Genomic DNA, 25280 nt, shown 5'->3' with positions numbered 1-25280 from the left:
AAGAAGATACTGAGTCTGAAGGTTAGAATATTTGTTTATTTGTAGGAAGAAAAAAGTAAGATAACTATAGATTATGCAGCAGGGAGACAACTTGGGGAATTTTGGTCAATGGATGTCAGGAGAGGGTTAAAACAAGGGCTTGGAATTTGCTGGAAAAAAGAGTAACCAGATTCACAGGACAGGAAAACATTAACAGAGTTGAGCTTTTCACAGCTGTACTTTCTGCTGATCCAGTTATGAGCCATTCTAGACTATTTGACAGCTAATCACACAATGGCTACTAGTCGTGAAAAAGTTTATTTTTTCTCTGAGTCAAGAATTTAAAATGTATCCAGTAATAAACATATGCCTAGATATCATTTTCAATTAGGGCTTTCAAGGCAAATAGATGGACTCAGGTTTTTAAATTTTCTATGGTCTTTTATTATTCTCTCCCTCTCACATAATCTTCAGAAATGCTTAAAAAGCCCTCTTTTGTTCATTTTGATTTTATAAAAAGAAACAAGTAAATCCTGATTTAAGCCTCAGCAGCTTGTCATGCTGTAGAAAGCTGCGTGACGTTCCATGGTGCTTGACGGAACCATGTTTTACTCATACCTGGCAACCACATGGTTAGATCAAGCACAACAGAAAATCTCGCTACATAACCACTACACCATCCACTAGGCCAAAGGTAAGACCAAGAGGAAAGATGAAGGGAAGCAGGAGAAAAGCTACAGACGTTCTGGAAACGTAATACTGTTTACATGACATGCATTCTCCCCGCAGAATGTTTATGACCATAGTAAGAGTATTACTACCGAAGATTCCCTGGAAACACAAAGAAGGGGCTATACTGAAAGGTGCCTCCAACGTTCCTCAGAGCTGCAGAATGGAAACAACAGCTTTCGGGAAAAAACATCCAGGAAGAAGTTGAAGGTGCGCTACAAGGACAACAGAGAGGCTCAAAAGATCTGTGGTTTCTTCTTGGAAAAAAAAAAAAAGGGTGCAAAAGAGTGAGACTAAAAGAAGATACATCAGGATTGAAAAGGGAGGATATCATGTTTCAGATCAGACACTTTTACTTACAGCCAAAATGGTGAATTCCTGCAAAAGTAAAGATCACCGAGAAGGAAAGAAAGACAGTAAACCCAGTTAAGATTCACATACACGTATATAAAACTCACTCAGGTCTCTTCCTTCCTCCCTTACTGTGGCAATTATCGGGGAATGGCCTGGTGTGACAAGAATCGTCATGCTTTGTAAACTTTCATAATCATTTTTTGAAGCACAGCAGTACAGGAAAAGCAATGGCATACAAGATGCACAGCACAAATTAAGTTCTTATCAATTCCTCTAAAAAAATGAAGTCTCCACAAGATAAATTTTCTTTGAGTGCTCACTGTAATCTCTAGATGCTATCCAGAATGGTGGTAGGCAAGTAGACATGTAAAATGAAGTGAAAAACTAATCGTGAGATCTTCAAGGACTATCACCGGAACACTTGGATTAAACCTTAGGTTGTGGCTTACATGCTTCATAATAATCTTTCCAACTTATAAATAATGTCACTTAATTGAACTGGAATCAGGATCTCGGAAGAAGTTTGCAAAGCTGAATATAACAGTTTCATTACATTTGCCAATTAATGTTGTGGCATTTATTGAGGATCTGTTGTATTGTAGTTTAAGCTTTCATTTAAAAAGGGAAATAAGGAAATACAGGGAACAAAGTCTAAGTGACAGACACACGAGGTATTTTACATTGAAAATAATCTGCATTCAATGCAATGGCAATGCTTATTTTATGGTTGCTCTTTAGGCAAGCTCATATTTTAATTAAAATCTGGAAAAAAAAAGGGAGGAGAGGCCCAAAGAATTCTTCTGAGTCCTGACTTCTATAATTATTTGTTTAAATCATGTAAATTGAATGACCAGAAATTGACAATTAAGCCATGATATCTGATATAAAAATTTTGGGTTTTTTTTTTTCCCCAAACCTATTTTGGCTGCTGTTAATAAGAGGACAAAACTGTATCAGAATTTATGAAAACAACCTGACTTTTGTTCCTTATTTGGTGAATTTGAAATATTAATTTCTAAATTATTGATAAAGCATATTTAAATGTGACAGATTGAATAATTTGATAATTATATTCACTTCTCTAATTTGGGGATTTAAGTAATATCGATGTTTTATCCTATAGGGGTTCTGTTTTTCAAAATGGCTTTTTCTGGGTAATAGCTATCAGATGACTTTCTACCTAATAATTGGGTAAAAACACTGAATTTCAAAGATTGCCGATGAAGGCCAATCAACTGTTCTTTTCAACATGTTACTTCTTATGCAGCCAGTGTAATATATATATTACTGATCATTCAAGTCAAAATGTGTAATGAAACAAAATCTGTTAAATGCATACAATTATTCATATTATAATTCAACAATGGCAAGCAACGCGTATCTCCTTAAAATAGAGACCAAACCCAGAGTTCTTCTTAAGAAAATAAGTATGTTTTTTCATACTAACACCTTATATTTTTTAAATTTATAACTATTAAGATATATTATAGTCTAGAATATACCCAGGATATTGTAAATGTAGCCAATGAACCACTAACATGTATTTTTATATAATGGTTTAAAACAAACAAGTCAAGAGGCATTTTACACAATTGGCAGGCAAGGAAAAAATAGGTAAAGAAACATATTTCAAAGAGCTAGTTCTAGAATCATCAGCCTTGATAGTGTTAAGACTGAAGTGGTAAAACATTTCAATTATTTTTCTAAGAAACATTCCATTCATCTGCCTAAGTTATCCAAGGCACTTGGTGCCCATGAACTTCTGATGCTTTCAGGATGGATGTCAATATTGTTTTCGTGGAGTTATTATACTGTGACTCCAGGGATGTAAGAATTTTAAATCACAAGCAAAGTCCAACTGCAGATAAATCAGCAGGAAGTTACTGCTTTGGTATAAAAAGTGAAGCAACAGCAAGCAAAGTAAAGCAAAAAGTAAGGGATACTTTTTTAGTATAAAAAATCTCTATAAAAGAGTAAATCTCATGATGGAAAACACAGTTCTGTGTGTTTGAGACTGATTTCATGTAGAACTAGTTCTTTGACAACAGAAAGGTCTCTGTCTTTAAAACCAGCTTAAGATGCTATATTTTAAAAACAGGTTGAAAGGGCAGATATACAACATAAGGAGAGAAAATTATTTAAGTAGAAAGCCATAGATTGAAACATTTTAGCTACTGTGAGAAATTTCAGGTAATGTGCCAAAGTGAGAGAGAGAGAAAAAGGTGGGAGTTTAATAGTAATATGTTTAACATCAGAGCTGCATGCAAAGGTCAGGTTTTCAGGAAACAGCTACAAGTGATCTATGCAGAAGGAAATATAGCTACAGAGTACCCACTGGATTTTCCAAAGCATGCATATCAAAGTTTTAGAAGCTACATTTTATAAGGTGAGGAAAAGGTGTCTGCAGTTAGTCCTACTACCAAGCAAAACCTACCTGGAATGAAATACTGTTCTTTAGCTAAATAAAAAAAGAGAAAAAAAATAGAAGATGCACCTGAATGTCAGCAAGCAGAGATATGAGTTATATTAGATTAAGAATGGACTAAAGTTACTATAGATAATTAAGTGAAAATGTATATTCACAGCAGTGGCTGAAGTATAATCATGTACAGTGAGTAGGAAATGCATCTGGAACCATGGACAATAAAGGGCTTTGTTTTGATATTAGCTTCTTAGTATAAATTAACTGCCGAATGTGAAATAACTCCTGGAATAGTTAGGTAGCATACTACGCAAAACATATAGAATGCACTTTATTATGAGAAAATAGAAAAGATTATACCTAAGCAAACAGTAAATTTCAACGAAGTTTTCCCTTTAATATTAATAAAATGCATCTATATTTCACTTTTTATAAGTAAATGTAATATTCCCAAAGTGTTAAAAGATGGCCTTTTGGAAAAAGAATGTACCCTCACAGTCCTATTCAAAATGTGAGAATGCAAAACAAGAAAACAGCATTCGGTGTGAGAAGCAAGGAATCCGGAGCTTTTTTTCCCCCTACTTCTGAGCCTGAGCAAATCAAGTAACCAAATCTCAGTCCACTTTCTTAAAGAAATGGAAACATGATTAATTACTTTACTGTTGCTCAGTGAAAAACAATACAACAAACTTGGGACTTACAGCCTTTTAAAGGCACTGAGTTAGATAAAAGGCCCCTGTTAAATTCAAACCCTGGGATTATAGTATGAAGTATCCAGGCGTCTTTTTTTCTTTATTTCTTCTGCTGGATATTGTGTTAAAAAGGTTACATGTAGGAGTGCTACATGAATTGTGACTACAGTTCTTTTCCTTCATGGGCAGAAGAAAAAGAAATACGATTCTGCAATGTTTGGTAATTCAGCTCAAGGCCAGCTGTCTGTACATCTCACTACTGTTTTGGGTAACGCTGGGGAAATGTTACACAAAGTAAGAAATTACCTGAACAACGGAATTTCTTGCTTTTGATCTGTCCAATTCTTTTATTTGCCAGACGCCGGGGGCTGGTGCAGCGGGCACCACTGGTCTCGATTGGGTTGGTATGAAGATAATCCGCCAGCCACTTGAGATGGCAGTCACAAATAAAGGGGTTCTGGGCCAAATGCCTTTCAGAAACACATACGGAACACTTTTACACATGACTTGCAATGAATTCAACTCTCCAATTCAGAGTGAATACAATGGTCATCACGTTTGATCCAAATCCTATATACATACATGGTTTGAATGGCACGGAGAGGTGAAAAGGTCCCCTTGGCGATGGTCTGAAGCTTGTTGTCATATAAGGAGAGAAGGTTCAGGTTGTGCAGATCCTGAAAAGCATCTACCCGAAGGCAGTTTATCTTGTTGGCATTCAATAATCTGTTTGATTAAATAGTCGTAGAATTAAAGTGTAGTATCTCATTAACCCATCTTCAAGACTCTGTTGTTCTTGAAAAAACCCAATCAAGAAATCCATTTCTTTTACCCTTAACATTAAGTAATCATTGAGGTATCACAGGCTGAAGATTTGGGGTCATGGCAGATAAAGCATGGGTCATGTCTAATGATTGGATTGCCTAAATCTAGTGGTACTTATACATTTATTCAACAAAAATTATTAAATATATTCTCTGGAATGTGTAGAAGTACAGCAATAGACAAAGGTGGGTGAGAGCCAGTTTCTCCTGTCAAGGGAACCATAAAGTTCTTATAAAACATTAGTTCCTGGAGCTGCTCTGTGAAAAAGAAGTTCAGTCCATTCTCAAAACAGTAGCCAGAGTGAGACTTCTAAACATAGACCAGAATACATCACTCCTCTCTCAAAACCATGCAACAACTCCCAGTTTGCTCTGAATAAAACCTAAGACTTGACAATAGCCCATAATGCCCAATGGGATCTTTGGTTCCTTTTTTGAACTTTACAACCTCCAAGTTTTCTATTCCTGGCTGTTTCAGCTCCAGCCACACAGGTCTCCTTGCCAGACTCTCTTCTCTGCTTGGAAGGCTCTTCTCCCAGATGTCTGCCTGGTTAACTATGTTGCTTCTTCGAGTCGGCTGCAATGTCACCTTTTCCATTCAGCCTCCCCCCGCCACTCCCTCCAATACCATCAGCCTGTCTTTGCCCCTCCCCTATCCTTAGCATCTCAATTCCTTTACTTTAATCTACTTTTTCTATTTTCTTAAATACACATTTCTTTCTGTTATGTGTGATTTGCTTATTTATTATGTTCTTGCTGACTGCCATCTGCATGAACCCTCTCCCAAGGGTATAAGGTCCAGACAACAGGGATATTAGTCTATTTTGTTCTCTGTTGTTTCCCACATGCCTGGCATGTGCTAGGTGCTCAATAAATATTTGTTGTTGAACGACTACTTTATAACCCTCTTGGAGAGTGGCATTATCACAGGAAGACCCTCATTCTGCATTATACATATCCATTTCACTTGGTTTAACATAATATCCCACAAACTTGTATTTTCTCATATATACCAGTGGTATTCTGCATCAATATTCTGTGGAACTGTGGTTTACAGATCACACTTGGGCAAACATCATTCTTGTAGGTTATATGTCCCTGTGTCTGCCCGACTCTCCACCTGCCTCAACCTTCTGGCCTATCAAGGTCTCACAGAAGGCCCACCTTCTCCAGAACAAGACTTTTCCAGAATACAACTGCCACCCAACTAATGTATTCCTTCCTCTAGGAAGTCAGTCAGTGCTACCTAGCCTTGTCAACTATTTTATAGAGGCCCTCATGTTTGCCCAAAGACAGTTTAGCCCTCCAGGGGAAGAGAATTTTCTTTGATACTTCTTTTTCTCTGTCACCATTCAGTTCAGAGCTTTGATACTTCGGACTTTAACAAATATTTAGTAGCTCAAAAAATATGTGCTATGTGGTTTGGGTATGATGCTTTCTCATCTAACACACTGAAAACTGTTTTCCCATTTGCCCACCAGAATCTCTGTAATTCAGGGTATTCCAGTTTTACTTGCCTTTTTAAGACCTCAATTCCCTGCACATGCAAAGCCAGGACTTTCTAGTGGTGGTTCTCCCTGCTGTGCTCTTTTTTTTATCTTCCTTCAGAAACTGCAGTTTTGGCTTTCTCTGTGATCTATATAGTACTTTCTTAAGAGCTTAGAGGCATGGTTTGAGGTGTGGACTGATTAATCCTATACCTCCCCACTTGGGGCCACAACACACGGCCCACTGGCCATGTTCCCTAACTAGTGAGCTAAGAAAGGAGCTGGAAAGCACAATGCTAAGGACAAGGAAAAGATGCAGAGCCTGGAAGACACAACTAACGAAAGTGCCATTCTGAGCACTTTGTACTTAGTTTACATTCAGGTGGTCCAGAAATTAGGGGGAAAGTACTGAACACTACTTTCTTTTGTTCCTTCCATTTACCTACTTCTTCTCAATATGTCATCTGTTCAAGCAGATCTAAGACGTTTAACCTAACCAAATTCTCAACTAACCATAAAGAGTCAATTGTGCCACATTAGCTGTGGCAGGCTTAGTCTAGAGATACAACTTAAGGCAGAGGGAGAAAGCTGGCTTTTTTAGTAAGGTTTATCTACATACAGATTCCCAGTGTTTATCAACCCACTTGTTACAACAACTACCAATAAGTGTGTGTGGAAAGAAAAAGGTGCCATTTTTAGTGTTGATACTAGGCAGGACAGTGGTAGCAAGAGAATGTAAGTGAATGGTGAGGAGAATAATGCTAAGAAGATGTGAAAGAATGACACAAAAGTAAATAACAAATAGGCAACACTTGGCTATAGTACCTAGCTATGCCTATAATGTGTATAGAGTCATCCTATTCAAGATCAGAAACAATATTTGCTAACTCACTGCAAATGAAGGGTTAAAAAATAATTTGATGCCCAAATAAAGTCACTAGGTGACAAAGGTCAGTATTTATCATGACGGATTGGTCTGTTGTAAAATCAGTTTATTGAGTTATGTAGCATTAAGAAGAGAGAGAGAATGGAACAGAATTGACAGTACTATACATAGTGAGGTTAAACAGTTTTGTTAATGATTTGCTTCATTTGTGTGTCTGTATGAACAGACACATGTGTATGTGTACATATGTATACACACGTATATGTGTACATATATGTATGACACATATGTGTATATGTATGAACTGTGTTGTGATACAAAATATGTTTCTGCATAATAATGAAAGGTTTAAAATGTGGATAATAGGATGTAATTATAAACATACATTTATCAAGTAAGGAAAAAAATCAACCTTTGGGCTGTTTGTGAGACCAGGAATAAATTTTTACCAAGTAAGTGGTTCAAACCCCAACTCCAACAAATACACACATCCAAAAGAGAAAATAGCATTCTAAACTTAAGAATTTTAAAGTAGACTGACTGTGGGCTAGTTGAGAGAAAAAATTATATCATACTCATCTTTCTATCCACAGTAGCTAGGTCAGTGTGTACCCCAAATGAGATACCCTATAAGTGTTTGGTGATTTGAATAGACGTTGATGGTCCAACACTAACAATCTTAGTATTATCATATTTTTTCAATCTCATTTTCATATGAGCATTAATTAAGACATCTGGGGTCAAGTCTTATTCTTATAAATATGTATCATAAATACTTCTTTCGAGACAAATAAGTTGTAGCTATTCTCTAAGCAGAGTTGTCTTTAAAGACAAAATCCAGGAAATTGACAGATAATTCTCTCACTAAAGATTAGTTTGAGTGTTACCACTCTGTCCTAGGCTACTAAACACCATCTTTGTGTTGGGGGATGTTATTCTAGTATTGTCACTGTTGCAGATTCTTTGGACAAAGGTGGATAAACATATTACCAGGTCTTTCTCCTTTCCAATTATTGGTAAATCAAACCAGAGAAATTTCATAAAGGTCAAGGATTCCACAAACTATAAATGACAGAACAGCCAGGATGCCCACATTTATGACAACGTGGAAAGAAAGGTTTGGGAACAATTTCAAAGTGTTGTGTCTTCAAATAAATAACCATCATCAATGTTAGCTCCACTAGACTAATCTTTTCCATTTCATTAAGCTATGTCATTTTGGGTCAAATTTTTCTGAAGCCTCCATGAAAATATGAGATGATACACTGGCTAAAATATATATTTGGGTTCAACAGATCAGAAAAAATCAAATACTTACAGTAGCTGTAAGGAAAACAGTCCTTCAAATAAACTTTTTGGGAGTTCTGTGATTTTATTTCCATAGAGGACACTGGAAAAACATGATTTGAACAAACAAAAAAATTAGACATCAACCAGCAAAACAAATTCAGCCAAACATATGTTCAGGCATATAGGAGGTCAGTAAGCTCCATACGTCATAAAAGCCATAGTTGAGTAAACAAACTTCAATTTGCAAATGTTTTTTCCCTGATTATAGATTAGACGTAGCTTATGGTAGAAAGTTTGGAAAACATAGAAAAACAAAAAAATTAACATAATTTATAATTTTATTCCCCTTTCATAGAAATGTCCACTGTTAAATTGTCATGTGTTTCTACACACACACACACACACACGCACACACAGTTCATATGTAATGAGAGCACACAGTATATAACAAAGGAGAACAGCAAATGTGGAACCTACTGTTCTTTAAAGGGATGAGGTTTAGGATTATCATAATGGAAAACAGTGAAAGGAATCCACATAAGTGTAAAATTTTCGTTTTAAACATATAATGTATATGCATAAGAAATGTAAGATTTGTGAAGACAGTGATCATTAATATTGATACAGGAGAATTTTTTAAATGTATGTTCCCCAAAGAAATATGAATAGGAATGTATTGTCATGTCTCTACCTCTGATTAGCCACTAAGTGTAGCCACAAAGTGCAGGGACCATGACTTAATTACTTCAGCATACCTGGTGCCTAGGTTTTGACACACAGTGATGTTCTAACATTGGATTGATGAGTGAATATTGTTTGAAGAGTAAAATGAGTAATAAATTAGCACAGGAACAAATTAAGGAATAAATTAATGTATTCACAGAAAGGGTGAAATGAGGGGATTTCAACAGCAAATAAATGAAAATGATTGACTCATCATGTTGGCTATTGACCACAGATCTGCAATGATGCCCCTCTATTCTCAGGCCTCAAAAGCGGAGGACCACAATTATGTGTAGGAAAAGACAGAAATTATATTTTTAGAGGAACAATTTGACAACATGTATCAAGAGTCATAAAGATGTTTATATAAATTTTAACTTAGTAGTTTCTCTCAAGATTTTAAGAAAAAAATCGGAGACAAACACAATATTTTATCTGTCAAATGTTGTTCATGGAATAATTTATAACAGTGAAAAATTAAATACAAATAAAGTGTATCCAAGTTCCAAAGAAGGGGATTGGCTAAATATATATTTCACATTGATAAAAATCATGTTCTGAAGAATATTTAGTGAAATGAAAGTATTCATGATACAACACTAAGTTTAAAAGAGCATAATACAAAAGAATATATTATAGTATAATTTTAACTTTGTTTAGAAGAATATATACATATATACATAGAAAAAAAAAGTGGAAAATCTCTAGATGGTAAGTGACTTACTGTCCAGAGGTCATTTGAATTTGAATCTATATATACTGTCTTTATTTTTAAAATATTCTCTAGGATGGGCATAAATTACTTTAAAAAGTCAGAAGTATTCTTTTGGAAGAGAAATAAATGATGTCATAAAATGTGGAGGAGGGTGGGAGGGAGGGAGACGCAAGAGGGAAGAGATATGGGAACATATGTATATGTATAACTGATTGACTTTGTTATAAAGCAGAAACTAACACACCATTGTAAAGCAATTATACTCCAATAAAGATGTAAAAAAAATGTGGAGGAAAAAGCCAAAATGAGAATCAAAATAATTAATATGTTTGGCAGCTGTACATGATTTCTGTTTGGAAAGGAGGAAAATAATGCAAGAGAGATGAATCAGAGTGAGGAAAAAGCTGTTCCCTTTTAAGATGTCAGTGAGAGGTGGGATATATTACAAAATATGAAGAAAATTCTTAAGGGAACAAATAAAGCTGGGTGCTATACTGTACAATGTGACATTTCATTTGTATAGATTCCAGTGGTATAGTTATACAGTATAACATAAAAATTCATTTGTGTAGAATATAGATTTTTTTAAAAACTTAACACAATTAGAGAAGAAACAATTTTAAAAATACCAGAACAAAAGAGAGAATTCTACATTGTCAGGCTCAAGGAAGTAAGGGCATTAAGAAAGGGTAGAGCAATAATAATATATATCTTAAGGTCAAGAATAAGAGAACAGAGGGCTTTAGGGAACAAATGATCAGATCAAGGTGGCACCAATTCGGGATATTCAACTGAATATCATTCAAGTAATGCACTCAGCAATAGGTATCGTACACTCATTATGTGCCAGGAACTTTGCCAGGTTCTAGGCTTCGTGCCCAATTAAACTGAATCCAGCTGTTACTTGTTCAATGTTCACCATTGGCCTGTGTGCCAGCCGCTGATACAACTGAGATGAATAAAAGGTATGGCTTCGAAGAGACACCCAAAAGGGCTATTTTGAATATTGAAGGAGTTTCACATTTTGAACCCATCGAGATCTAAAAAGGAAACAGGATGTGTAAGAACTGTGGGGAACCCACATTAGAATCAAATTTAGTAGGTTGTTCACTTGGGTCTTTTGTTTCAAATGTTGGTTCAAATAGCACAAAAGGAGGACTAGCTAGACAGTGTGCCATACTTACACTGTGAACATTTTCTTTTCCAACAAATCATTCTGTTTTCTTTAAGATCATGATGAGAAAATAGATGTTTACTATTAATGAGGCAATTTGGGTACAGGGGAGAAAAAGACGAAAATCACAAAAGGATGTAGGAAATCTGTAAGTGTAGGTATAATTGGATATATGGACTATCATAAAAATATTATAATAAATACTTGATATGATGGGGATGAGATTTCTCTACAAAACGGTATAGCAATACTAGGGCTGAATAGTTTTTTTTACACACAGTGAGATCGAAATGGTAGGAAGGAAAAAGGGATTTAAAAATATCAAAAGTCCAAAGACCAGGACAGAACAATTGGATGGCAGCCAAGAAAATAGGGCCAAAGTCTATAAAAATGAGGGAAAGGAGTATCATCACATAAAGATACAAACTGCAAGAGGGCCAATGAGAATCTTGCTACACTCATGAGAGGGAATGAAAATTTTTAAAAATCAAGATAAAAATAATTCAGGTGAAAAGAAAATAAATACATGAGTAATATGCACAATTTCCAAATACCAAGAATGACAAATTGGGTAGCTTTTCTACAGTTTTCTTATACATGGCTTATATTTGCCATTCTATATACAGTACAGTTATGCTGATAGAGAATTTTTTATAGTCGTTTGAAACAACAGGGAAATCTTATGGCAGCTTTTGTACCTGCTACAAGAAGGAAGGCTAAGAATACTAAACCCAGTTTCACTCTGGTGTTTCAATACTGGGACAGTAAGATACAGCAACCACTGCTGGCCAGTCTTTGACTTCTCCTGCCCTTGCTGAAAGCAGAAGACAGAACTCCTACTAAAGAGAAAAAATGTCCAAAATAGAAATCTACATGATGGCTATCATGAAAAAGGTGCAATGGGCAGACTTACTATCCAAATAAATGTTAAAGAGCTACACTTACTTATAAATGAAAAACCACGTGTACTTGAGAATTAAAACACTAAGCAAATTTAAAGAGAGTACAGTAAAGAGAGAGCAGAGGTCGCTACATTTTCACTGAAAACCAGTGGTAAATGCAAGGTACTGTGCTGGACAGTTAACATCAGTCCAAGAAAAGCCTGTAGGAAATGCAAATACAGCAATCAAGCCTTACACTATAGACCCCTGTGGAATTTGTGAGCTGGTTAGTGAAGAGAGGAAATAAGAATTAGTGAACTACAATAGTTTGTAAAAGGTTAATGAAAAAGTGAGAAGAGGGGAAAATCATATTCTGAGGATCTTGGGCATAAAAATTCCCTGGGATAATTAAAATCCAAAATCATACACATTGATAAGTATCAGGAGAAGAATTTGCCATGGTCTTATTGTAATATCTCTTGAAAGTTTACTCTGTGTTTTTAACAAAGCCAGGAGAGGAATAATCTCATCCCCATCTTAGAGATGAGATAACTGAAGAACAGCGAAATTAGTAACTAGCTCTGTGTACCAGTGAGTTAGAGCCAGTATTCGAATACAAGCCATCCAGCATTCTAAAGGAGATATGCTTAGCCACTATGCTGCACTGCTATAACACTTAATATAAAGTTATTTTGTTAATATAAATATATATAATTATAATATAATATAAATCCAACCAGTAAATGAAAAATAAAAAATGTTTAGAGGCAATGCTAAATGTACTTGTACGCCAGGTTCTTAAGAAATGATTATTAAATATTATAGAAATTTTGTTGATGTCACAGTGAAAGTAATAAAAAGCCCTGAGGATAAAATGATTTCATAGATGCATGTATTTTGAATGATATTTTGTTAATAATATGTAATACATTGTTATATAATAAAATATGTTAATATATAATAGTGGTATATAATATATAATAGTGATATATAATAATATGTAACAAAATAAATGTTAATAAAAATAAATAAATGTTAATGAATTTAATAGGAGGGACCTTAAAAAACACTCAACAGATGAAATCCAGTTTTCTCTAAGATATACTATTTTGGTAATTGAATAAAAAATCAATTTATTAAATAAAATGCATTAGAGGTATTTGGCAACATACCACCTTTAAATATTTCGCTTCTTTAGCAAATGTAGTGATTAAATTAAGCTGGCTATATAATTGAGTACAGCTGCAGTAAGACATATAAAAGCAACTTGTACAAGTAAACACTTCAGTTAAAGAAAGAAATGTGGCCTATTTGCATCCCTCTTGCAGTTAATCTACATACACCTAAGTCACTTCACCCCTTTCTGGAAGACTTAAACTCCTGGCTCACTATTTCAGTCTCCAACATGACTCTTTTCCAGCAAACTTTCACCATATTTATCCCTCTATCCTCGTGGCTGTACCCGAGACCTTGCCATTACCAACAACTGCAACCTTTTCATTATTTGAATTTCAAGCATCTGCTCCCCTCAAGTCATACTGACTTTTTCTTGCTCTGTCTTGAAACACTCTGCACACTCCTACCTCAGAGCCTCAGTATTTAGCTGTTCCCTCTGTTTTTTTAATACTTTTATTTTATTTATTTATTCATTTTTGGCTGCATTGGGTCTTTGCTGCTGCATGTGGGGCTTTCTCTAGCTGCGGCGAGCGGGGGCTACTCTTCGTCGTGGTGCACGGGCTTCTCATTGCAGTGGCTTCTCTTGTTGCAGAGCACAGGCTCTAGGCGCACAGGCTTCAGTAGTTGTGGCATGTGGGCTCAGCAGTTGTGGGTCACGGGCTCTAGAGCGCAGGCTCAGCAGTTGTGGTGCACAGGCTTAGTTGCTCCACGGCATGTGGGATCTTCCCGTACCAGGGCTCGAACCCGGGTCCCCTGCATTGGCAGGCGGATTCTCAACCACTGCTTCACCAGGGAAGCCCTGTTCCCTCTGTCTTGAATGCTCTTTCTCCATATCTCTGCAGAGCTCACTCCTACAATCCCAATCTTCAGATCTTTGCCCAACATCACTTTCCTGGGGGGCCTTTGTTAATTGTTCTATTTAAAATTTTAGCTCTCCCCTCCTCTAGCATTCCTTATCCCCTTTCCTTTCTTAGTTTTCCTTCATAGCACCTGTATCATCAGATATACTATATTTCTGTCCATAGTTTACTTTATCATTGGTCACCTCCATGAGGGAGGGATTTTGGTGTTTCGTTCACTCACGTGGGGACTAGTACACAAGAGGGGCCCAAATACATTTCTGTTGAATTTATGATTGTGTTTAAATGAAGAAAAGGGTGATTGCAAATCCGGGTAGTTATATATTTTATGGAGGGGGTAAATAATTTAATCTTCGGAAGGCCAATTCAGAACATGAACACAAAGAGGAAAATGATATTAGTTATAATATATGGACTTTCTCTGTGATATCATAGCTATTTGATTTTCTCCTAGCTTTTCTGTTTTATAATGTTATAAGGCATTCCAGAAGTGGGTATTCCACTTCTGGAAAAAGGTTCCTACTTTTCCATGTACTGCTATGATTTGAACTAGAAATTCCTCAGTGACTTAGCGTCCTGACTGAAATGCAGTTCTACAAGGAAAGATAATGCTTTTCTATAGCTTTCCAAAAGAGCTATGTACATGAGAGCTATGATCTTGAAGACTAAGATCCCAATTCAGCAAGCAAGTTATTTTACATGTGTTGTCATTTCTTTTCCAATTTGCCATTAGTTTATTATATATGTAGATTAGTAAATAAGTTATAATCATTAATTATAATAAATATATATTTAATAAATATAATGTAATTTACTGTGATGATTAATTAACAAAATTAAGATGATTACTCTTTTATTTATCTTATTATTTCTTTTTACCATTTAATTCTCACAACCACAGGTGTCAACATCATTAAGGCAGTAGAACTTAACAGTAAACTCTGCAAGCAAGCAGATATAAATCAGAATTCTCCATCCATTTCTCTCTTTTTTTGACATTTAATGGTTATCTTTGAGGCACAGATACTTGAAGGACCAAGACTTTGTACACTGACTTGACTTTTGTTCTGTCCTTTTGTATGGCTGGGAGGTTGTCTATGTTTACTTTGGATAGTATTACTGTCCAGGATGGTATGTACTTTACGGACAATTTGGGTGATTTAATAGAGTTTTGCACTGCGCTTTGCGATTTTAGAATCTGACAGCCCACCCTGAGAACAGTGCATGACTGTACTTTACACTTTCTGCCAATAGTTGTTTCCCTGGTCTTGGACTTCATCTATTAAAATAAAAATCCAAAACAAAAACCAAACAGAAATGAACCTAGGCAGACACTGCAGGTGAAGTGATAGTTTTCCATTTTTTTCTTCAAAGAAAACTGCAGTTTTCTGAGCAGACCAGCATAGCAACTTGAACATCCATGTGCCCAGAAGAGCTGGTTCATCTCCTCCCCTTGGTATGAGTGTAAACTGTTATACAAACCAAAGGTGTTTATCTGAGTATCACACATGTGTATCCTGAAATTCTCACTGGCTACCATTGACTTCTGAAGTTTCTAAGTGCCCTGCAGTAATTTACAACAATAAGAACCCTTCACTAAGCATCATCTCTTAAAAAAATACCAGATTTCATTTCCAAACTTTAAAATTAAAATTTGAAATAAAAGCTAACTCTACTCGGTGGACTTCTGAAGATTTTGTACAAGTTTGAAGGAATAATGGCCTTTATAAATTCACTTCAGAACCACTTTAATTTACATAGCTATCTCCCTGGAAGTCCTTTTGACATTAAAAAGCTGTCATACTTTCTTATCTTTGTTCTTTGAGAGATTAAAGCTGGTCTGTCAGGGAAGTCTTTAGGCGGTGAAGCAGGGGGTTGGGGGGCCCTCTCGACGGTCGTCTTCCATTGTTCTCTGCAAGACTTCGCCCAACATCATTCTAAAGGGGACTGTAATTGTCCCCAGAGACAGCAGCTATGGGCTTAAGGATTATCAACACAACACTGACCAGAGCACTCCAAAATAAACATTTTCCCTTTACTTCAGAAAGAAAACATTGTCAAAAAAGGGGCTCATACTCTTGCTCTCTAAACAGCAGAACTGTCAAACCTTAAAATATATACCCCTAAAAATTGGCTAATTTTAGTGGCAGGTAGCAGTTCTCCATAAAAATGATGAAATTCACTAAAGATCCATACTAATTATTATTAATAATTCATAATAAAAAACTGAAAGAGTATATCCCTTAAATCCAAATTTAAAACTAGTGCCACTATTCCTTGTGCATGCTGCTTTCCTTCAGTGATGTGGTCAATACTTACAGTGAATTCAGAGAGCGTAGTCCTTGGAAAGCATCTGGTGCTAGCTCAGAGATCTGATTATTGCTCAGGTCGCTAAGATTAAAAATAGGTTAGGTTAAACTAAATAGAATATCAGTGAGATTTACTGCAGGAGAAAGCTATTTATTGCCTTTGCATGTCAGTTTTGCACCTATCAATACATATATAAAATTTGCAACATGAAACATCTGAAGCATCCTAAATTAAAAAAAAATCACACTTTTAAATCAATTATTGGCTATTTTCCTAAATTATTATTAAAGATGGCATGTGTTATTTTTGAAAATAGAATATTTAAGAATTTGATTGCATAATATATTGACCACGTACATTCACACTAGTGTGAATTAATATGCTAAATTACAGAGAACTTAAAAAATTAAGAGTTTAGCTTTTAACATTACAATATTATAGAACTAGCAACAGATAGTCACATCATTTAATATTTAATCTGTCGAGTACTTATTCATACTTAAATGGATGTCTTCGCATGGTCATGACTTGTATAATTTTTAAAAATTACACTGATTTCAGAATATTATTCACTCACATTCTTCTAAGCTTTTTATATGGTGAGAAAGCTCCAGGAGGAATGACCTTGATTGAGTTCTGTTCCAAACGTCTGCAATGAAAAAAAAATTAAGTTTTAAATAGAAATGTGAGCTCCCAGATATGTTTAATTCAAGCCATGTCAAGAGCAAAGGTGATATGCTTTATAAGTGATATTTTCTTTTTTTTCTCAAAAAAGACTACTAAAATTAATTGTGCTCTGCCCTAAATGTGGTACAAGATTGGGAATAAAAACAAAGCAACTCTAAAAACAATAAAAATATTCTGATTTTTTAGGCATTACAAGTTCATTAATATTTAAGTCTGGAGTTTGTATAAAAGAAAGAACACCTGTAAGAAGCTAAGTTGGGAATACGTTTTGCTAACTTCAATATCAGGAAGAAATACGTTGTAACACTGAAAAGATGTAGAACATGTTTTAGAGATAACCATAACTCTTCCACAAAAGACATTATGGTTGAATACTAAATTTTATAAACCATTTCCTCTACAGAAAGCATATTATAGCTTGAAAGAATTGTTATATGCAGAAAATTAATTTTGAAGCTTCTTCTGAGGCAAAAATCCTATATTTTAAATTTATAAGTGCTACAGATATTTTCAGTAAAACTGTCTGGACTCTGTCAATCCATTATGTGAATATTTCATGTGAAAACCACTGCAGCAAAGTGCATTTAAACACAACTGCCATGTTTTTATGATGCACTAAAATCTGAGAGGTGAAAGTAACCCTCTAACATTAACTATTCCATGGTTCTGCTATCAAAGAAAGACAAGATTTTACCCATCTAGTTATGAAAGACACAAGACAGTATATTTCACAGGGTGTTTCGGTAAATATTTTAGTCCATCAAAAAATGCTGTCTCTCAGCCTCATTTCTACCCATGTAAATATGCTAATACACATTTCCCATCCCTTCTCCTCGCTTCTGCTCTGTATCCCAGAGAGCTGACTCCTGTGAACCATTTAGTCCAGGCTCAGTTGCTAACTGGCTTTTGTGAGACTTCATCAGTGAGAGGAACTGGTGGGAGACCCAAGGTGGGACGAAGGGAGAAGCCAGGGTATTCTCCCCTTTTCTGCCTCAGGATATGTCCTCAGCAGTGGTCTCATCTCCTCCTTAATTTTAGCTCCTGCTAAGGGCCAGCTCCTAACTTTGTATATCATCAACTTCTTAGTTCTTTGTAGCCCTGGGGGTGGAAGCAGCTTTCTAATCTGTGTCACTTTCTAGAGCTGTTTAACTCATTTGTCATATTAAATCCCTCTGTTGAAATACCTGGCATGAGCTCCATTTTCTTGCCCAATTTAAAAAAAATATATATATAAAATACACATATATGTATATACACTTATATTGGTATATTTATATATAAATATTATATATATAGAGAGGCCATATATAGGCTATATATGTGTCATATACAGTGATTCATTTTTATTGAATGTTGGTAATACTTTGACATTATATGTATTACAAGCATTTAATGGACATCAGATCAACATAAATAAAATATCACTAGGAGGTTAAGTCAAATTGCTTAAATTACGGTCTCTTCTGATTCAAAGGCCTTATATTACAATGTAATGTTTTCTTCAACAGTCTCAGGGTTCACCCTCTGACCTCCTTGTCTCTAAAGGCAATGGGTTTCCCCAGTCTTCACTGCTCTTGAACTCACTGTAGCATATGATATTGTGAACAATCCTTCCTCCCTTGGATGTGACACTATATGTTCCTGATTCTCGCTCTGCTTTTCTCTTTCTATTTATGGCTTCATTTTCTAGTCCTCCAAATTGAGTTATTCCCCAAGTTTCTGTACCTTGCTTTCTCACAAAAAGGTAAAATCTTTTCTGTAACTTGCAATATTAGTCCAGAAAGCAGAAGTTATTTTGTTCACATTAAAGAAAAACTTAAACTTAAGCTATTTACGAAATATGTTAAGGAAGCAAATGAAAATCACTCATATTACAGTACTCAGATCTGTGAATCTTACTTTAGTTTTTCTGCACGCATATTTATTTTATATAATTAAAATCTTACTGTATAGAGAATTTTGAGTTGACTCCTTTACACTAAACATCATATCATCCATGTTTTCCTATATCATTAAAACTTTCGCAAGACATTATTTTTAATGTTTTCATGACAATTCAATTGTGAAAATGTGCCATATTTCCTTAATCATTCCTTATTGTTAGCCGTTGAAGTTAATAATAATTTCACATCAATATTAATAATATTGTTTAGTTATTTTAAGATGACTAGAGCACAGCCTCCTTTTGAAGCTTTCCTTTACTTTCTTAGGTATAGTTAATTGTATCTTTCTCTCTGCTCAAGGGCATTTTCTTCTAAACTCCTCTGCTCTTATCTGACTGTATTCTATTTATTTTTCACATATCCCTCCTCCACCAAGTTGTTGGCCCCTAAGGGGCAGACTTACCCTAGAAGACAAGAAATAAACTCATGAAGCAAATATGTATTTCCTTCATATGGATTATTTATCTAGGTCTTAAAAAAGGGTTACTTTTTTCAAAAGCTCTAAGTATAGCAAAGGATATTTTAATCATTTCACTGTTACATTATTGATTAGAACATTATGAATTGATGGTTTAGAGACACATTTTTTTTTGCTGTGATCCATTCTTGTAGTTGGATTTTAAGAAGTTTAAAATGTAATCGACGAAAATATAGTAAAAACAAGCTATAGATGGAATACTCTTGATTAAAGGACTTTCTTCAAATCCAGGCCAATGAAACATCATTTCATTTTGTTAAAGATTTTCTCAAAATAATATAATGCGATATGAGAAAAAATAAAAATTCTTAGTGTCTAGCAGGTTTCTTTCAACAGTCATGCAAAACTAGATCATACAATTACTTTTCGTAAATATAATTTCAGTTTCTTGAAAATAAGGAATCAGCAATTATTCATTCATTCATTCAATCTGCAAATATTTAATGACGGTCCTGTGTAACATATTGTATTACATAATTGGAATTCAATGGTGATCAAAAGCAGATATGTTTATACCCTCATGGATGTTTTATTGATAAAGTGTCCAGTTTTACAGTTACATTTCCAACTAATTTGTTCAATATAAGTTTTTTTAAAAATGAGATATTTAGTACTGAGACTTCTGAAATGTCAATAACATTAACTTACAAATGTGGTCAAACTAATTCTATCGCTTAATATAATTAAAAAGCTTCTTTAGAAATTTTAAAATTCATTTATTATTTTAAAGTCTCAGAACCTAGAATACTTATAATGATCACTAATTGTTCTAATGGCTTTTAAATATATATATATATATATATATATATATATATATATATTTTTTTTTTTTGCGGTACGCGGGCCTCTCACTGTTGTGGCCTCTCCCATTGCGGAGCACAGGCTCCGGACGCGCAGGCTCAGTGGCCATCGCTCACAGGCCTAGCTGCTCCACGGCATGTGGGATCTTCCCGGACCGGGGCACGAACCCGTGTCCCCTGCATCGGCAGGCAGACTCTCAACCACTGCGCCACCAGGGAAGCCCTTAAATATATTTTATTGTAACTTAGTTTGTGTTGAATCTGCAGTTAATTTCATTGATAACTATTCCTGCTAAAGCAAACAAAACAAAAAGATATAAGTGGGCCATCTATTTTTTTAGGAAATGCATGCTCAAAAAGTTACAAAACAAAGAGAATTGGTGATGAAAACATATTTAATTTTATATGCAAAAATAACTCAAACATAATATAGCAATACTGGAGGTATTATTCCTTATTGGAATGTCCCATGACTTAATCTACATATGGCAAACCATATCATTTACAACATATGCAACAGAAAGCTGAACGATGACATGTACAATGGATTTGCTTGCTTTTCTTTATTTATCTATTTACTTCCAACCTTGTTCCAAAAAAAGAGTATTTGAAACGAAGCTTAAATGGTTATTTACATTGACTCAGCAGCTAATTGGTTTTTATGGCACTGTCTAGCAGTCCATTAAGGCACAACATAATTGCCTCCTTCATTCAAAGAGACAGATTCTCACGCAGGGAAATATTCTACCACTGATAGATGTCAAACCATAAGTTTTAAAACGTTTAAAATTGGCCATTTTCTTGTTTTCAGTGGACAAACAATAAACTAATGTGTACTTCCTGTAAACTTCTAGGTCTCTAGGATAAATAATTTCTGTGTTTCATTACAAGAGCCTCATAATATATTTGACAAACTACAAACAACACACATCTCAAATGTTGCCCTTCCTCCTAAAACAAGAGGGGGGACTATTAAAACCAGATTATAAAAAGTAAGGAGGAAAAATATTAGAGTTTTCAGATGAAGGTTAAAAAAAAAAGGAAGGGTAAGCTGGGACAAAGTGAGAGAGTAGCATTGACATATATACACTACCAAATGTAAAATAGATAGCAAATGGGAAGCAGCCGCATAGCACAGGGAGATCAGCTTGGTGCTTTGTGACCACCTAGAGGGGTGGGATAGGGAGGGTGGGAGGGAGATGCAAGAGGGAGGGGATATGGGGATATATGTATACGTATAGCTGATTCACTTTGTTATACAGCAGAAACCAACACACCATTGTAAAGCAATTATACTCCAATAAAGATGTTAAAAAAATTATATACCTAATAACACAGCTTCAAAATATAAGAAGCAAACATTGGAAAAAAGTATAAGAAACAGACATCCACAATCATAAAAAAAAACAAACAAACAAACAAAAAATTCCAGGGTTACAAAAAGAGATAGTGTAATGGCTGAGATATATTTGCTTGCTGTAGATAAAATCCACCATAATTAAGAGCCTTCCAAATGCTAGCCCTTCATAAAAAAAAAATTCATATTTAAAATTTCAAAGTAAAAATAGGTTTAGAAAACTGAGTAAGAGAGGGAGAAAATTTTATAAACCCCATATAATAAAGGAAGACTTTTTCATATAAAAGGAGCCAGAACCTTTTCTCCACGGAATGTATGTGAACAATTACAAAACATTTCATCGCTGTGTGTACGTATATCTCAAAGCAATCTGCTGCTACACTTCATCAAAACAAGAAGGAAATTTTAGTTAGAAGTTCAATTTTAGTTAGAAGACAGTTTTCTAACTGTTCCAATCAAAAAATTCACAAGTATGTTTAACCAATAAAAAGAACTTTTTCCTCCCACTCCCATATATCTTTTTCTCTTGTTCTCTACTGCTTTTTTTTAAAAAGAAATATATGTCTTCACACTTTTAGAGTTCCTAAAGAATGAACAGCTACCAATATACGTCACTTTTCTGGTGCCTATTTCAAAGATGGTAGAAAATGGGAAATTATCAGTAAATCTCTCTGCTGTAATACTGTGGACACTTAAAACCTGGAAATTATGTGCAGGTATAGCTGGGCTCTGTGGCATATAAATACTTTACCATGGTTATCAATTAGCAGATCTTACATCAGGAAAGTATACAACATACAGTGTAATTGGGTAGTTAAATATTCCAACTAGTTCTGAGGATATTTACACTATATTAAACAACATTAGTTTATTTTAAATGACACTTTCGACTCACTAGCTTTCAATACTCAGGCATTCGTTTCAATATTTTTCAAATTAAATTATCTTGATAAACTATAAAAAATAACATCCACATGCCAAAGCTGAAATAGCTCTCCCAAGAGGTATTTATGTTTTGTATATGTATCGACATAAAGATAAAAAGTGGAGTTTAGTGATTAAAAGTATGAGCTTTATACAGACTTGGATTAAATTCAGAATCTGCCACTGATTAGCTCTGCGGACCTTGCAAAAGTTACTGTTTGTTTCTCTGTGTCTCAGTTTCTCTTTCTGAAAAATGAGAAAATAAAACCTACTATAAATGTTTTGGTAAAAATTATGAGATGTAAAGAAACATATATGGTATGTTTTTTCCTGCTCAAAAAATAGTGGAAAAAATTAAAATGAAGATATATATGTGTATATATGTAACATATAATATATGGCATTATATAATATAATGTCTATAGCATGTATTAGTCACACATATACACACAGATTATAGAAAGGAATAAATCTGACACATGACTTGATCTCTAATGTGAAATAAACATTTATGGTTCCAAAACACATTTTAAAACAAATTAGCAAAACAGTTTTGCAGATAACTCCCAACTGTCTATTAAACACATATACTCAAGCATCATTCACATACATGGAGGCTGAAAAAAAAATACAAATGGTTGCTATTTCCATGATCAACATGATTAAAATAGAGCACTTACTCTAATTTGAAAACTGAGAAACTCAAAAAAAGTTTTTACACCACCAGTAAAGTATGAGTTTGGATTGAGTGTTCCTGTAACATACAGCCCAGATGCTGATTATACATGGCAATAAAACTGACAGTTCTTTGCATTCTCCCCATCTGCTTTTAGCGTAAATGGCAAAAACAGCTGCCAAAGAACAGAACAGATTTAATGGGGTGAAGGCTGGAGCTGCAGAATGACTTTAGTTTTTGAGTCATGGACTGCTGAGTGTAGCCAAATATTCTCATCATAGGTAACACCAGTCCTGCATTTGTAAAGGAGGAAGCAGCGATATTACTTTGACATCAGGGATCCTCTTGCCTATTACATAATAATTCTAAAGTAAGTACTTTATATTTTTGGAATATTACTTCTAACTTGAGCAGTAAATGCATGCCATTGAAATCCTTCAGATGTCTCTACATAAAATGACCCAAGATTATCTTAGACTAGAATATTATTGCTGTTATGTAATTGCGATTTCCAGGACTTTTTAAGTTTAACAAATATTTTTAACAGCTGAGTGAATATTGGCCTCTAGAGAGACATACTTTGCATATAGCTAGCATTTTTGCCTTAAGACTCTGTCCATCCTAATTGATTATCAGCGATCCCTATGTTGGGATGACTTGTTCCTGAAAATTGTCCACTTCCTTAATCTTATTTTATTTCTTGTGATGTCATTCTGGGGACATTTCCCTCAGTGCAAATTCAATTGATGTTTTCATAATAAAAATAATCTTTTTCCATTTGGTCTTTAAGCATTTAAAGTAAAACAAAAATGTGTGTGTGTGAGTTCCTATTGACCTCATATTTCAGGCAATGAACTTCTGAATGAGTGTTAAAATTTTTATGTATATATTTATATGGACACACTCAAATGCAAAAACAAGTACATTCAATACACAGAATCACATAATTTAGATTTAGAGGGAAAAATGGGCTAAGACACATGGCTCGCCGATTTCAGGGGCACAGAGTACAGATTCATAATGTCAGTAACACTCAGTTTTCATAATTTTTCTTTTGCAATCCAAGAAAGACAAATGGAAGTTTTGCTGCTTTGTTTTTCATTATAACTAAAACCTCTTGGACGCTTAATATGAGTTAGGCACTGAGCTAAGTCCCCCATTTGGTAATAATTTTAGTTTTAAAAACATTATGCAAATTACCTTTATACATCATTTGTTTAACAGTATTACTCAGTGAATAGATAGCAACTAGCCTTCTCCCCGATGCCTGTACTGAGTTATTGTCCAAGTCATCCGTCATTTCCCCCCTAAAGTTCAGATAACACTGTGATCACTAGTAGAATTTGAACCAAACAAATTTTCAACTTACTCTTTCTGGCTGATTTTACAACCATAAATCAATAACTTAATTCTTTAAAAAAGTGACAATTTCATTCACATGAGAATGAATACTACTTTTTGCCCCAGCTGTCTTCATTTCTATGTTAAAGTCTACATAGGTCTTATTTACATCTGATGGGTCTCCATTTCTTTCCTGTAGAAGTTTTTAGTGACTCAACCACAACAGCACTTGGGTCATTTCTTGGAATAACTTCTCACTAGTATCTGCTGCTAAGCCTGTCTTTATCATGCCTTACGTAACTGTTTGTATCACAAGTGGATTCTCTATTCCATGTTAGAGTGATTTTTCTAACTAACAAATCAAATCATACTACTACACTGCTGAAAATTTCCCCTTGTATCCTGTTAACATCAGGACAGTGATTCTTCAAGATTAGGCTTGTACTTTAGGCTCTAACAACTAAAACTGTTTTAATTTCTCAAAGACACATAACTCTTTCACTTTTCTCGGGCTTTGCACATGCTCTTTCCACTGTCTAGAAAGCCCACAATTTCTCTGCCTTCAAAACACA

At 34.8% G+C, this 25280-nt stretch overlaps 1 protein-coding gene across 1 annotated transcript; it reads right to left on the bottom strand.

Moving 5' to 3' along the window:
* Positions 1-4401: 4401 nt before the first annotated feature.
* On the bottom strand, positions 4402-16600 carry LOC149749126 (protein slit-like; the record flags this gene model as incomplete). The annotated part of the gene is made up of 4 exons (XM_089911709.1): positions 4402-4646; positions 4759-4902; positions 8692-8763; positions 16512-16600. Coding segments are annotated over 4 exons (519 nt in total), but the record flags the coding sequence as incomplete, so codon positions are not given.
* Between the last annotated feature and the right edge of the window lie 8680 nt (positions 16601-25280).

Source organism: Delphinapterus leucas, chromosome 5 (genome assembly GCF_059928025.1).
Source record: "Delphinapterus leucas isolate spDelLeu-1000000601 "Yukka" chromosome 5, BTC_Dleu_Yukka2, whole genome shotgun sequence".
NCBI classification, from domain to species: domain Eukaryota; kingdom Metazoa; phylum Chordata; class Mammalia; order Artiodactyla; family Monodontidae; genus Delphinapterus; species Delphinapterus leucas.
This window is presented reverse-complemented; position numbering and strand designations above follow the sequence as displayed.